Below are 16,750 nucleotides of genomic sequence, written 5' to 3'. Positions count from 1 at the left end.
CCTGGGTTTTTTTTAGCCAGTTGTAGAGTAGCTGTCTCTCAAATCCTACTCTACCAGCTGTTCCCTCTAGGCACAGTTACAGATGGAGATAAGTGAAATTTTCCCATGAAACACTATGAAATTTCTCTCTGTTTGCTGCCAATTCCAAAAACAATTGTATGTTCATCTTACCCTAAATTGCCAATAGGCAGCTGATGAGCCAAAGTTGACTGGCAGTTTACACGCTAGATAACATCTCATTGGTATCAATGAGAGGAGAGATATATGTAACAAGGCAGATATCAGCACAGTATCTTAAAAAAACACACCCCACCGCAAAAACAAAAACAGCTGAATGGGGGCATTGTGAGCAGTATTTGGGTCCCAACCTGACCTGCTGAAAGCAGCTGGGTTGATGGAGGCGAGCAGCAGCGGTGGGGGTTGGGAGACAGACACTGCAGGGGGCAACTGGACAACCAGTTGACTGCTCTGAAGCAGGGGCACCCACCTTCTCCCTCTCTACATGTGCAGCTATTGCTGTTCTTGCCTTTCTCCTTCCTCGCCAGAGCCTCCCATGCCCACTCTGGGCTGGGTCCATCCTCCTGTCCGCTGCAGCGGAAGGATGGGGGAGTCTGATGTCGGGGTGACCCCCTTCCCAATCCCTCTGAGCTGGGGAGATGCATGGGGGGGGGAGAATCTGTGTGTGCTGCTGCCTTTTGTTGCTTGTGTCTGAGCACAAGCCCTCAGGCTCCTGACTAAGGATGTTAAGGACTAGTCGACTATATGATAAGCAAATGCTTATCGGATAGTCAAGTCGACTAGTTTATTCCTCCCACCCTTCCTGCTCTATCAGATATAGGCAGCAAAGGGCGGGGGGCAGAGAGGGGTACTTCAAAGCGGCAGCGCCGCACAGCTGAGCCCGGGATCAGCTGTGCAGCACTGCCCCTTTGAAACACTGCCGCGGTGTTTGCATGGAGCCGAGGGTCCGCTGGGGAGTCCCCAGCTCACCCAGGCTCATGAAGCCTGGTGTCAGTGAGGGACTCTGAGTCCTCCACTGACCCCAGGCTCCACACTGTGCTTCTGCTTTGAAATGCACAAGAGCCCCTGCTGGGGACTCTTGTACATTTCAAAGCTGGCACCTGCATGCAGCCCAGAGTCAGTGGGACTTTCCGCTGGCCCAGGCTGCACCCGGAGTTCCACATTCCTCCTGTGAAATGTACAAAAGCCCCATCAGGGGCTCTTGTACATTTCAAAGGAAGAATGCACAAGTGCCTATCGACTAGTCAAGTAGTAATGGAAATTCCATTGAGTACTCGACTAGTAACTTACTCGATATTTAATATCCTTACCCTTGACCTTGAGTACTCCCTTAAAGAGACAGTGCACTAACATGCTCAGGCACGCATAGTCTCTCTCCCTCTCCCCTCAATACACAGCATCAGGGCTCCCTACGCTCAGGTCATTTCCCCACAGTGCGCATATTAGGGGCACAGAAGAGAGGCATGGGGGTAGGAGAGATGGGTGCAGAGAATGAGGCCAAGGAGAATTCATGGTGTAGGAGTGAAGGGGGCACAGTATAGGGGTTGGGGCACAAGAGGGAGGTGCAGGCATTAGGGGCTAAGGGGGCACAGTGCAGGAAGGGAGGTGCAGAGGTAGTGAGGAAGAGTGGGTGGAGAGACTAGAGAGCACACAGGGGACCAGGGACAATGCAGGAGCAGTACAACCACAGGGACCAGAAGCGTCAAAATGCAAATTCACCCAGAGTGCCATTTTTCCTAAGGCTGGCTCTAGTTCTATTATCACAATTGGGAAAATAAAGCACATTTGTCCTCATCATCAACACCTTTTATTACTTAAAGTTGCAGGAAAATGACTGAGAAATTTTAAAAACTATATTTACTGTTTCTAATACACATTTTGTTTACTCTCTTCATTTCCCTTTCATCCTTCCAGTTATTGTCATTTTTCAGTTTTTCTAACATTGGTCTTTGGCAAAATTACTTCAAGTAAAAAAAAAAGATTTTTGAAAATAATGACAAATGCAGATTTAGCAGCTTTTTAAAGTAACAGCTGTATCTTTGAAAGAGTAGTGCCCAGCCTTAGCTCACCTGTCCCAGAAGAAAACCCCGGGTTTTGAAAGTTGTAATTTTTTATTTCATTGTACCATCTTTCAGCTACTTCATTTCCTGCAAGACAAAAGAAATGAGGCTGTGGAATTACAACAGATAAGGTGAACTCAGCAAACTGCAACTAACATCTCCCTGCCCACATGATTCTTCTGTTAAAAGATCAGCAAGAACTGTTGACCATTAAAATGGAGTCATATAAACAGGGAATGAGTAACAACTTTAAGCCACTTCTTGAATCAAGGGAAGTTCTGAGTTACAAGTGGCCTTTCCCCATCTCACCAATTACCAACACACACACAAATAAAGCATTCCATTATAAAAGCAATTAAAGCAAGAAAAGAGAAACAGAGTGCTGCTGATGGATGCTTTCTAGAACAGAAGGAAACCCCAGGAGCCTTCTGAGAAATAGCAGGGGAAAGAGACATAAAAAGGCCACACCCTACACAGAATTATGTACTTCCGGATAGAATTAAAATTAAAAACCACAAACCGCAAAAATGAGGTATCAGAAAGATTAACTCATTCTGAGGGCTGATGGCACGTAAAGTATAATTATCCACTGTGTGTATCACTTACACTCAACAGGATTAGTTAAGGATGAATTGCTGGTCTTTTACGGAGGGGTTTTTGCTCTGGGGTTTGTGGACAGGATGCCACAAAAGCACTTTTTCCTCCCTCCAACCTTCCCATCAGTATGTCTGGGTGATAATGCAATCACTAGGAAGGCATCATTTCTCTGATATTTTTTAGGCAATTTCCTCAATCTCAATGAATTTGGCTAGAGAATATTGAAAGGTTTGCAAGTCAAATTATTGGGCCCTCTCTGGATAGAAGGCATGACCGAAGGACCTCTTGATGTCCACTAGCAGATGGTGCAGGGGTACAGAGATACAGGGATCCCCTTGAGTTACCAAAACAGGTCAGGTCAAGTCTTTGCTGAAAGCCTGTGTTACAGCAGTTATGAAATCACCGTGAAACACGTGCAGATGTGAGAGGCATTATGAATGTATACTGAAAATGCTATTCATAAAGCCTTATTGTTTACTCAGAAGTAGCATGCACTGAGACAGACTTCTCCAGACAGGAGGTGAAAGACAATTATCTCCTTGGTTGTCCATTGTGAATCTTACAAAGAAAGTGTATTTGCATATTGAGTCAGATGCTAAGGAAGAGACTGACGTCTACACTACAAAGTAGTGCCAAACTTCGGAAAAACCTGCTTTTTTGAGCCATCCCTTTTTCCTTGTAAAACGAGGTTTACAGGGATGGTGAAAGAACATGTCTGCTATACCAAATTTTTTTTTTCCGGAAAAGTGGCATTCCTTGGACGTGGCAGTAAAGCACTGCAGTCTAGACATATCCTGAGAGTGCACCAGGAAAAACAAAACCAGCAAAGGTTATCCTATTTATGAGTAAAGACAACAGACATTGAGGGACAAAACTGGAGGTACCATGGTGTACCAGGCATCCTTCATTCTGTGAAGACAAGCTGCCTGCAGACTTGATCTTATGAAATAGGGTTTCAGTCATTCTGGGAGAAGGAGCTGGGGAAGCTCTTTTATATGAGACAGGCCTATTCATCTTGTGTCCATAGGCTCTAGCAAGCATATTATGGTTTTGTTTTACATGGAACCAGTTGTTTCCAGTTTGCACTCTCATTTGAATCTCTGTTTTGTTTTTAACAAACTTGCTTTCATTATCGAAGTACCTAAGTGTTGTGTGTTAAGTGAAGGTCTGATCCTGAGGTGAACTAGTAAGTTTGCATGAACTATTCCTTTGGGAGTAGCCAACCTGAGAGTTCTATGAGTCTTCAGTGGTGCAGGGGGTGAGCACTGCAGGAAGATGCACAGAGGACATGGGGATTGGTGTGTGCTTATTGCTAACTCATCCAAAGAGAATGAGGAGGCCTGCAGGATAGTGCTTGTGTTCCAGGTACAGATAAGATTTCCTCATATGAAGGGCAGCTGGAGCGAGGTGCATCACAACCCCTGGTATCCCAGGAAGCATCACAGCAGGTCCACTCCAGAAGACAGACAGGGCAAAAGTCAGAGAGTCAAGAAGGTTCTTCCATCCACCACCAAATGAAAGGCAATTAAAGGAAAGGAGCCCTTTCAAACGCTCTCCAAATGGAGGGAGAAGCCCACTACAACAAAACTCAAAGCAAGACTCCCCTGCAGCAATCTTTTGAGCAGTGTAATTCACCCTTCCACCCACATGAACATTGTAAACACTGAACTTACTAAATATGGTGCCTGTGCTGCAGAGTCTGTTGTGTAAGGGTTTTCCAACATTGACGGTTTAGCAGTCAAACCCTCTCCCCGCTGTTTACTTCTATCCATTTGGAGAATATCTACGTGGCCCAATTTTCTTGTTAACCTTCAGATACAATTAATTACTACAGATGTTCTTCTAAACTTTTTGAATGAGTTAAAGATATCAGATCAAATTCTCCAGTGCAGTGCAGGTACTGTGGGGCCACATGGAAAGCTAAGTCTCGCAATACAGCAATGTTGGTGAACCAGGGAAGATTATCAGAGAGGTAGCCATATTCATCTGTAACTGGAAAAACTTAAACAACATATAGTCTCTAAGGTGCTGCAAGGCTATTTGTTGCTTTTTATGTTTTTCCAAGGAAGATATGTCAGTGGGAGGATCATCCTCTGATGGGATAGAGCTGATGTAGAAAGTCTTGAACCATTCCCTTTCCCTACTGCAAGTACATTAGGGAAAAGGGGATATGGCAAAGAAAAACCGCGATACATCAATCCTTGGCTGCAGTTAAAATTCCCAGAGCCACTTGTTAGTATAGCCTTCTATTCACAGAGACTGGCCCTGCACAAAACCAAAACCAGGATCATGGAGGTAACAGTGTGAGCTTTAAGCTACCTTTGTAGCCACCCCTAAGCTGTACTGTTCATCTCCACCCCAGGAGATGTATGACCAGAATTACATTTCAACAGCTGTTTTTAGTGCTTACTATACAGGCAGTCCCCGGGTTACGTACAAGATAGGGACTGTAGGTTTGTTCTTAAGTTGAATTTGTATGTAAGTCGGAACTGGTACATATTGTAGGGGAAACTCTAGCCAAACATTTCTCCAGAGCTCAGTTTTATTCTCCCACACTTCACTTCCCTCAGTCCTTTATTCTCAAGCTGAGGTGTCTGCTGAGAAAAGCCACTCTGCATCTCCCTGGTCTGCTGGGGGGGGGGGCGCTAGCTTCGCGTCTCCCTGGTCTGCTGGGGGGGAAGCAGCTAGTGCGGGGTTGCCTCACCCCTTTTGTAAGTAGGGATCCGATGTAAGTCGGATCCATGTAACCCGGGGACTGCCTGTATTCTGCTATTTTAATCCCCTTTTTTGTCCTGTAATGAAATTAAGAAGCCACAACAACAAAATGACCCAGGCAAGCTCTGTCTTGCATTAAGAGTTGTACCATTTGTTATCAAAACTGCATAGTGGCTTTGTTAATGTTGACAGCCCTGTGATCTGTTTATTCCTATACTTGGCAGAACAATGCCTGCAGTTCGTTGGAGCTCAGAGGTTTTATATAAAACAGATTGTGTTTAATGGGGCTAATTAATCATTAACTTATATACTGTATAGTTCCATTAAATGCTAGGGTAATGCATGGAGCAAAGCTGCCCCTAGGTATTTTGCCACCCAGGGTGGAAAATGTTTTTGGCATGTGCAAACACACACAACCAGACCAGCAGAGAAAAAAGTTGGTATCCAACTTGCTTGCCTCTATGGCTGAACTTTGAGTTTATGTAAGTGATGGATTTGGCCCTATTTTCTTTCTTTGTTTTGGGGAAATAGGGTGAAAGCTGTTGAGGATGGAAGGTTTATTTGCTGTTCTGTCTGTTCTGTTTATTGCCAGGTTCTTGACAGTCTGGCTGCTCCCTGGGTGGTTGTGGTATAAGAATGCCCATTTGCATGACTGAGAAAAAAAAAAGTAATATTATTGATAACTGACATGCTGATTAATAATAGCATAAATAGTTGGGAAAGTGGTTTTCTGATTATGTACTTAACAGTGGACTCAATTGACTTGCAAGACATTTTTACTTAATACAGGCCCATACGTTGGAATTTCTGGAGTGCGCGTGTTCTTTTTTGGTAAACCTGGGCTGCAATTTTTTTTAAAAAAGGAGTTCAAAATAGTCATGCCATGAGTGTGCATAAGAGAGGTCAATGAAAAATCTGAGTGGAAACAGTGATTGGTAAAACGATATTCACACACACTCACTCTGCAGACCAAGGTGATCTCTCTCCTTCTCACACACAACACGCTCTGTCTTCCCAGGGCTCCCCACACACTGAGGGCTGGCAGGCAGCGGGGAACCAGCCAGACTGGGGTAGAACCCAGGCATCCCTAATCTAAAGCCCTAACTCCCCTCCCCTTCTCGCTGAGAACCCAAGTGTCTGGCAGCCCAAGTGGGATTTGTTTCCCTGGCAGGGCAGCAAGCAGCTCTTTCACTCCTGTTTTTCTACAGCCAGCAGCTCCCGGGCGCCTATTTATCCCCCGCACGGGTCCCTCCACCCCCCACCCTGCAAGTGTGTCTCATAGCACCGTCCTGGGCACTGGCACACAGAACTGGCACAGTGGTGACTACATCAAAAGAACCTGGCAAAAGACGGGAGTGGGAGGTAGCGGGTCGCCTAGAGTCTGGTTCTGCACCAAACTCTCCTGCATGTTTTCTTGTTAATTCAGCTGTAAAACGTGAGGCAGAACAGACTGATGGCAGGGGTTCCAACACAATTTGCAGATGCAAATCACACCTTCTCTCACGTCAATTAAAAAAAAACCCACAACCCTTTGCAGAGATTATTTATAACAAGCATCAGAGAGCTTAGATTTGTTTCCCACCCCCATCAGCTCTGTAGTCTCAACATTGCAGGAAGCAGAATAATAAATCAGTGGATACTGCGCAAAGCAGCTAGGCCTACAACATGCACAATGTTGAGCCTTAGTTAATTATCTGATTGCAGACAGCAGTGACTCATGTTTTGCTATTTTACAGGCAAAATAAGATACTGCCGTCTCAAACTGAACTCTACCGTTCATATGCTCCGTGTGTGTGGCTTCAGTTCTCAGGATTAAACACAGTGAACCCCTCCACTTTCATGCTCCCATAGAATTATGACTTCATTAATGACCTGGCCTTCGCTGGCAAGGTGGTAGGAAATGCTCTGCCCTGAAGGGGCAAGTGAATTGCTGTCTGTAACACAGATCTGTGAACTGAATGCATCGTGTTGTTGCGTACACCTGACTGCTTGTCATCTTGGTGCTCTCCAGCAGGTATTTGTTTTCATTTGGCACACAAACTGGTGATACAAGTAAACTGCCTCTGACTAAGGCACTTTCTGAAGCAAGTGTTTCAGGCATAGTTACAGGCTCTTCCCTCCTCTCCCAGCTGCCTTCTCTTGAGTTTTGGACCAAGAAAATTTTCTGTAACGAGACCTGTTTTGCAGCTGCACAGGCTAGGCTGTGTGGGGTGAGGTGACTCCCATTAACGTTAACAAAAGTTACACCTGTGCAGTGAAAAAGGAACATAGACACTTTTGTGCTTCATTCAAGAGTAACATGTCTAAAATAAATTGATCAATCAGTCAGTGATGCCCAAATCAAGATCTTCTTGATGCTATGAGTTTATTTTGAATGTGATGTTTTTGTATTGATATCTCTGTTAAAACAAGTACATGTCAAAATATAATACTTCCTGGTTAAGTGGCCCAACTGTGACCTTTTCTTCCGCTGCAGAATCTGAATGACCTCCATATTACTACAGCCATAGCATTACACAGCATAAAATTGTAACAGATGAACCAAGCCCATAATCTTTATTCTAGATCTAACAGAGACATTCAAGCTTCATATGAAGAAAGAGCCTACCAGGAACAGAACACACAGCATGCAAGATATGTGGAACCAATGACCGACATGGAGTTGCTACGTAATATTTTAAGAAGTCTGCTAGGTAAAATTTTTATGAACAATCTATGTAACCTAGACAGTGAGGTAAAGTTATTGTATCCTAGATTATCAGAATTTCCTGTATGATTGCCTTAATCTAATTCATACTAGGGGTAGCAGAGTGTTTGTTATATGCCTGCAATAATTGAATAAAAGGAAAACTGTCACCAAGAAGACTATTGTCCCAGATAAGGACATCTCAGCTCACACTTGAAAGACAGTGATAGAAATTTAGCCATGTTAGTCTAGGGTAGCTGAAACAAAATACAGGACTATGTAGCACTTTAAAGACTAACAAGATGGTTTATTAGATGATGAGCTTTTGTGGGCCAGACCAACTTCCTCAGATCAAATAGTGGAAGAAAATAGTCACAACCATATATACCAAAAGATACAATTAAAAAAATGAACACAAAGGAAAAGGACAAATCAAATTTCAGAACAGAAGAGAGATGCGGGGGGCGGAGGCGGAAGGTAAATGTCTGTGAGCTAATGATATTAGAGGTGATAATTGGGGAAGCTATCTTTGTAATGGGTAAGATAACTAGAGTCTTTGTTAAGACCCCGGTGTAAAGTGTCGAATTTTAGCATGAATAACAGTTCAGAGGATTCTCTTTCAAGTGCAGTTTTAAAAGGCTTTTGAAGCAGGATGCAGGTAATTAAGTCGTTGAGACAATGTCCTTTCTGGTTGAAATGGCAAGAAACTTTTTTCTTTGTGGTCCTGTCTAATATCTGTTTTGTGGGCATTGATCCTTTGGCGAAGTGTCTGAGACGTTTGTCCAATGTACATAGCAGACGGACACTTTCGGCACATGATAGCATAAATTATATTTCTGGATGCGCAGGAATATGTGTTCTTGATCTTATAACTCACTTGACAGACAGTGAGAAAAGCTATCAGTTTCAAGGACCTTATAGCCCATCTCCAATAAGTCATAAGCCTTGTTGTGTCCAGGCTGAGAACTAACAGCTCTCAGGGCTATAAATGGTTAAAACGTGATGGTCTGGGAGAAAAGGGAGGTGAATCAAAAGAACTAAATAGCTTTTAAAAGAACTCTCCCTTCTCAGGCTGGGAGAGAGAAACGACCAAGTTAAGGGAACTAACCATGCCAACCAGACCCCAGAGATCTTGAGGGGTTTATAGGAAGCTTAGACCTATGAGGATCCCCATATAAATAATAGAGATACCTGGTGACTCACTGTAATGACAATCTGCTTTATTATTCCTAATTTTATCCTCCCTAGCAATTTTGGTGTGTTTTCCTTTTTTCCAAACTGGAGATGGATGGCAGTTCCTCCATCTTAAGGGTGAGGAGAAAGCAAGAGGAGTGTCTAGCTGAGCAGGCTGGAGAAAAATGAATTTTTGTGTGCGCTAAAGACTGACTTTCCTACCTGAAATTATCCCACACATTAGCAGGGGAATAAAGGGAACTTAGAGTCAAAAGAAAGAATAAAAACCATGATTTGATTAAAAAAAACAATTTGGGGCCATTCTAGTGATTTGAGGGCATGATTCATGAACTTAGATCTTATGAGAGGATGCGAATTATGATACTTGATCTTATGAGGTTAGCAATATTGTTCTTTTAACAGCTGCCTTTCTCTTACATGCTTGCGAGTTAATATATGACACTTTCCTTTAAAAAGCCTGGCCAGTCACTGGGTACCACTGTCATAGCTCCTAAAGGGAACAGGCTTGTGGGCACAGGACATAAATTCAGACCTGGTGAGATAATTCACAGAAGACTTCAGCCTGAGAGTCTGAGAATTACACAATTCTACTTGCATCCCAGTGATGTCTAGAGATCTGAGAGAGATGAGCTCAAAGAGACCAGGAGGAGTCAGAAGCTCATTTAGCTAGTAGTAGTCACATAATCTATTTCCTCAAGTTTGTTGATATAGAGAACTGGCCACTGCATTTCTAGTTAATCTATATGAATTGATTTTATACTGAGCAATATAATTTTGAAATGCCACCGTTTTACCTTACATTTGAATTACTTTTTTGTTTTAAAAAAATCAACAAATCAAACCAACGACAAAAAACCCAAATAAGAAAATTTGTCTAAGCTGGCACTTGTAAGAAGTACATTTTAGTTTAAAGGAAACTAAACATCCTTCCCTCACTAGATAACCGTTACTAAGGGTGCAAGAAGTATGCAAACAAATGCAATCACTTCCAGAGCTTCCTTTCTGCTGTGCTTATTTGCAGAGCAATGGGCTAACATTTTTTTTAAATATTTTTCTTGGTTTTACTGCTGTCAACCACAGCTGAACTTGCAAAACTGTTCTAAAGAAACACAGCTGCTCCTGCTCTTTTCCTGACAATGTCTGACTGATGGCCCCTACTAGACACAAGTTCTGGCATGCATCTCTGAACAGTGCTGGATGGTTTTTACAACATGTCCCGACTGTGAGGAAAAGCGGATAAATTCCATGTATCGTGTAGATAACAGAATATGGATGATAAGAACAGGACAAACTGATAAACAGAAGCTTTAAGTTTTGCAGGCGATACTGCTCTATTGTGATTTTGTAGTGAAGATGGAGGAGAGTTTTGCATTGTACTTCTAAAACCTCTCTCTCTAAATCTCTCACTATCTTTTTTGGACACTTTCTTAATGTCACATGGCACGTTTCCTCTTACTTAGCAGCACATTACTCAGTGAGTAATCCCAGTGATTTTCAAAAGTAGACTGGTTAGATATTATTCTAAAGAAAAGCAGCAGAATTAGTCTTGTTTTTTTTAAAAAAAATTAAACAATTTTCTAATTTCACTTTAAAAAAGGCTTTAAAAAGAACTTCCCCAAAACACATAACGTTAGGAAATAATCCATGTACTTGCTTATTGTAGCCAATACTTATTTATAATAGTGAATCTATTCTTTCTGCCATCCCTTGTATAGGTCTTTCTAGTAGAGATGCAGGCGGTTCTGCTTCAAGACACCAAGTGCTACAAGCCTACACAGAGCCTTTATACTGATCAACCCCTTAAGGTACAATCTTGCTCTGAGCGGTCAGGAGCCACACATGCCATGAGGTATATTGGGAAATCTCAAGGCCTGCCTGCCACAATACTCCTATATTGGGATGAAGCTGGCTCCCTTCTGCATACTGATCCATCTCCACTGGCTAGGCCTTGCCTCTTAACTCTCTGAGGGTATGTCTACACTTGCACCCTCTTTCGAGAGAGGGATGCAAATAAAGACATTTGAAATTGAAAATGAAGCCGGGATTTAAATATCCCGTGCTTCATTTGCATATTCACATTATGGCACTATTTCAAAATAATGCTATTTCGAAATAACAGATGCTGTTAAGACGCGGTTTTTTGAGAGAAAACCCTTCTCTCAAAATAATCCTTATTCCTCATGCAATGAGGTTTACCAGTTATTTCGAGAGAAGGGTTTTCTCTCGAAATAACTGCGTCTTAACAGTGTCTGTTATTTCTAAATAGTGCCATAAGGCAAATATGCAAATGAAGCATAGGATATCTAAATCCCGGCATCATTTGCAATTTCCAATGTCTCCATTTGCATCCCTCTCTTGAAAGAGGGTGCAAGTGTAGACATACCCTGAGACATCACGTATCCACAGGCAATAGAACAGTGAAGTCCCTTTTCTCTCCAGAGTGCACAGGCTGCAGTTCTATATAAGCCTGGTCACTTCATGGGCCGTAAGATGCCCGCTCATACTTCCCACTACATAAGATTCAGTCAGAAAGCTGGTCCTAAGTCTCTGTAGCACAGGAGTCGGCAACATCCGGCACGCACGCAATAAATGGCATGCAAAATGATTTTCAGTGGCACATGGGAGCAGGGGAGTGGAGAAAGCCTAGGGGTCACTAACTTATTCCATGTGTGGAGCAGCGTCTGACTGCCACGTGGGAGAGACTGTTGTAATAAATAAACCCTGTTACAGACACTGGGGAGGGGTGAGTAAGTGCCGCCCAGACCCTGCACCCCCGCCCCCAGCCTGCTCCTGTCCCCTCCCCTCTGGCCAGACATCTACCCCACTCTGTTCCTGGCCCCTCCCACCAGCCAAATATCCACCCATACCCTGCCCTGTCTCCCCTGGCCAGACATCCACCCATACCTTGCCCTGCCCCACCCCAGCCAGACATCCACCCAAACCCTGCTCCTGCCCTCTCCCCCCGCTAAGCAGGAGCCGCCCTAGCCGAGCTGCCAGCAACTGGCACCCTAGGTAAAACCATGATCGGCACCCCCGCCTGCAAAGCTCTCAACTGCCCTTTATCTTGGCACCCAAGGCGACCGCCTAGTTCGCCTACATTGACAGGCCGCCTCCTGCCGGTAAGACACCCTACTCTGCACCCCACCCAGCTCATGCACCCAGGTGTGGGGAAGCACCTCCCCCCAGGAAAAGCTGGAGTGAAGCCCAGGGCCGGAGACCAAGCAGGGCACGTGGTGGAGAAAGCCCCTCCTGGGAGAGCAGTTCAGCCCAGTGCAGGAAGGTTAGATCGTGGCATGCCATTTCAGAAAGGTTGCTGACCCCTGCTTTAGCACCTGCCTTCAAGCTTATGAAACATCTGGCACACTGATATCAGGTACCCAACCGAGTGTGTGATGTACCTGAGCAGCCCAAGGAAGGGAAACTACAGCAGGTAACTGGCAATTATGACATCACTCATCAGAGCACAGAAAGAGTGCAATGCAACCTCCTCAAGATCAAAAGGAGCAAATGACTGACTCATATTTGTTTGAATACAGGGCTGAATACATTTCAGACATCAGCCACAGACTGCTTTACTCTGGAAATCTTATAATGAAATGTAAAGAAATTCCAAAGAACTGATGATGAGGCATTACATTTTCAGCCCCCCCCCTTTTTTTTCTGATACATGAAACCCAATTATGCCAGCTTTTTGTCGAACACTAAAAATCCAGCAATGCAACAGTTCTTTTTAGAGAGACTATATGCCAAGTTGGAGGCTTACTGATGTTTCCTTCATCTGGAAAGGAAATTGGAAGACACTGACTCCCCTTTGTTAACTACTTGAATAGAATCCACAATACAAGCAGTTTCCAGCCTGACACAAATTAATTATCTACATGGAACTGGACAAGGAAAAAAATGGTAAGAGAACCAACTCCACAGGGGCCTAACCTAAGCCAACATCTGAGAACAATTTTCAGCACACAACTAGCTTTCACTCACAAGCACTTAAAAAGTATTTGCTCTATAGAAAGTGTAGTTGCCTCAAAAGATTTATAGAATAAAGTTTTATCAGTTTGGAGAACAAGGAGAGGATGTGGCTCAAACTTTTCATCAGGATATGCAATGATGTAAATAAAAAAAAAATAGATATAGCCATATAAAAATCTCCCAGAGCAGATTAGACAAAACAGTTGTGGAAACATAGCACGTACAAGAAAAAGCTGCTCCATGAAAGCCTAATGCAGACAGCCTTTCCCCCCCCCCCCCTTGCCATATTGTCAAACAAAGTCATCATATAAAGCTTTTAAAACATGTTTGTGGAACATTAGTGCTAACAAAAAGGAGAAATTAGTGCTAACAGGGGACAAGCACTGTGCTAACATCTCCACACACCTATGCTCCTCCAAAGGCATGTTTCATGTTAGTTCAAAGGACATCGTGCGAATCGTTCTGAAGTGAGCTGAAGTGTGTAATAATTTTTCACAGTGAATGAATATCCACTAGGGGATGGGATTTTCAAAGGTCCACAGAGGAGCGAGAGGCCTAACAACAATGGGATTTGGGTCCCTACCTTCCCAGGGCTCTTTTGAAAATTCTGGTCTAAGATGACATTAAGAAACTAACATTCACTTTTGTTCTTAGTCACATGCTCTCTGGAAGGGCGAGTGTTCTAACCTGATGCATTGCCTGGTCTCTGTAGGGGGAAAACAAGCCTTAATAAGTGACTAGAAAAGGGAGGAACAGGAGCGCAGTGAAAATGATTCTTACTGAGCACTCATCACATGCTGCCTCCATGAGATGGTTTTACTAAGAGCTCAGTTTCTCACATGTGTCTAAACTAGATAAAAGAGAGTTGACTTTTATGTCAAGTCAGAAAGTATTTTCACTGGTGGATCAAGGGGGACCAGAAAGGTGTTGATTTAAAGGTCACTAGAAGTGATTTATTCATAAATCAGTTCCCATATATGGAAAGGACAATGCAAGAGCAATTAGCATTGTCTTAGGACTGGTCTATGCTGAAAACCTACATCAGCCTGACTACATTTCTCAGGGTGTGGGGAATCCCCCCTGTTGCTATAATAGTGTGTGTCTACACTGAAGTGCTGCTGCAGCTGTGCCACTGCAGTGTTTCAAGTGTAGACAAGCCATTAGTCTTCTAGGCATTGTTGAGGCAATGACTCTCCTTTGTTGTGCTGGTGCAAAACCGGAACAGTGAAAGTGTAGGAGGCTTATTTCTCTTTCTCTCTCTCTCTCTCCTCTAGCACTTTAGAAAACTAAGTCAACCCATGCATCACAGCACCAAAGAGGCATGGTCTGCCACCCAGAGCATGCAGATCCAGGCCCTTAGCAGGCCATGCTAGCTGTAGCATGTGCATCTCCTTTTCAGCACAGCAACTGAAGTGTCTACCACTGCACAACCTCTAGGCCAATTCCATGGAATGAGAACCATGCTGGTAAGATTCCTGAAGCAAAAGGAAATATCTAACAAAGTCCTCGGTTTGAGCTACTCGCTCACCCAGGACAAGATCTGGCCCTTTGTATTCCAAGTGACTAAGGAGGTTTGTTTACTTATAATCTAGTCTATGACATAGGAGTAAAAATCAAACTTACCTGGCTGATCATACGAAGCCCACGCTAGATTTTCTCCACATTTTCCATTTGCTGACTCAGGGCTGTGTTGGAGGACCCTTGTGCTAGCCAGTTTTTCTGCATACCTAGCAAAGGAATCATACACCAGTGACAGCTAATGTCCATGTGGAGAGCAATCACACTGACCTGGGGGTTTGCAATCCTGTTACTGATTTTCCAAGTGCCTAAAGCAGTGGATGTTCTGAGATCAACACAGATCTTAGCAGCATGAGGAGAGTCAAGAGGTCTTGTCTCTTCTTATTGCCTCTAGGGCCTCCCCATGTCTATTATATCATGCCTAGCTTGGAGGCAATAAGGTACAAAGCCACATATTACCAAGATCTGTGTAGATCTAGGAGAATCCAGGAGCTGCAGTCTCTGCCACTTGTGTGTGGAGAAGAGACACTTGCAGCAGTTTCTGCAAGTGATAAGTCCTGTAGTTTGTAGTCTCCTACATGGGAATGTATTGGGGGGAAGAAGGGGTTTCCAAGTCCCAGGCAAGAAGCTATTAAGGGAGCAAATTATTCATGGTCTGAGAGGTAAATAGTCATGGATTAGAGTCTGCTTAAGAAACCAAAAAACAATGAGCAGGAAATAGTTTTCAGTGTGGACAGAAGTGATTTTGAAGAGTTTATGTCCAGAAAGACCATTAGATCATCTAGCCCAGGGGCTCCCAAATTGCAGTGTATGAACGTGGTATAAGAGCTTCTTGGAAGAGGTACACCCAAAACTCTAAAAAAAACTCGCTAGGTTTTGAAGGAATAGTTGTTGCCTGAGCTGTGGAGGCCAAAAAAATGCCCAAGAAGCAACATGGCACTTTCAGCCACAAAGGTGGATAACACTTGCTCCCTGCACCCAGCACAGTAGTTTTTATTCAGTGGTGTGATGAGTTCTGTGGCTGTCCAGAGGGGTGCTTTACTCACATCAGGCTGTCTGGCTTTCCACTATACTATCATCATTTGTGCGACTGCAGTGCCTTCAAGCCCCAGTTATGGACGAGACCCCAATTGTGCCAGGCACAGCACACAAACTGAACAGAAGGCCTAGTTCTTAACTGGCCTGCACTGCTCAAGTTATCGTAGCAAACTCACAAAGGTTCCCTTTCATGCCGCAAGAGCGCCTCATTTGAAAAGACACACCAACACAAGGGTGGTTCATGGTGCTCAGTCACATGGAACCACAGAATCAAAGCCCCTCCTCCATACACACACACATTGCAGAGCAGAAGTTTCTTCTGCACTCGCTGCTTCACAGAAACTGGCCGGAAGGCAGAAGATGTATGGAGAATTCTCAGCAGGGTGGGATAGCAGTTGGTCAGGTCCAGTATATGAAAGCCTAGCTACAAGACTAAGCAGAGACAGACTACTCTTTCCACTGCTCTTTCACTGAAATTTGAGCCTCATTCTAGGAGGGGAAGCTGCTGCACAGTTTGCTCAGCATTGCACACTTGCCTGGGCTGTTTGTGAGAAGGGGCTAGAGTTGCTGAGGAGCAAAAGGCTTCCTGAAGCTGAACCTGCATGATGCCCAGATAAAGGCCCCAACTTCCTGCCAAGACTCTCCCACCAGCACTTAACGTGGAGTGGGCAAAAAGGAACATGCAAAAGACACAGACCTAGTAAAAGGAATTTTAAACTCAAGCTGGGTTGCAGAGGAGTGCACTGTGAGCACTGTTTTACCAAAGCTGCTGCTTCCAAGTTATGATAGAACCACCGTCCCTTCTTTTAGACCATTTTAAGCACTACCCCCATTTCTCTACCCCATTCCAGTGGTGAAAGTAAGCAGGTGCGCCCTGGTGTGCAGCTCCAGCAAGCGGTGGCTGAAGCTATTTAAAGAGCTTGCAGGGACCTGAGTTGCAATACGACAGTAC

General features: G+C 44.0%; 1 protein-coding gene across 1 annotated transcript in view; it reads right to left on the bottom strand.

Moving 5' to 3' along the window:
* Positions 1-16,750, bottom strand: part of GLIPR2 (GLI pathogenesis related 2) — a 44,644-nt gene that overhangs the window by 2,487 nt on the left and 25,407 nt on the right. The window contains exons 3-4 of the mRNA XM_006113037.4: positions 14,866-14,969; positions 2,088-2,165 (exon numbers count right to left, since the gene is read on the bottom strand). Of these exons, the coding sequence (XP_006113099.1) occupies positions 2,088-2,165; positions 14,866-14,969 (182 nt within the window). The remainder of the gene's footprint in view (positions 1-2,087; positions 2,166-14,865; positions 14,970-16,750) is intronic.

Source organism: Pelodiscus sinensis, chromosome 2 (genome assembly GCF_049634645.1).
Source record: "Pelodiscus sinensis isolate JC-2024 chromosome 2, ASM4963464v1, whole genome shotgun sequence".
In the NCBI taxonomy this organism is placed as follows: Eukaryota; Metazoa; Chordata; order Testudines; family Trionychidae; genus Pelodiscus; species Pelodiscus sinensis.
The sequence above is the reverse complement of the archived record's forward strand: the minus strand, read 5'-3'. Positions and strand labels throughout refer to the sequence as shown.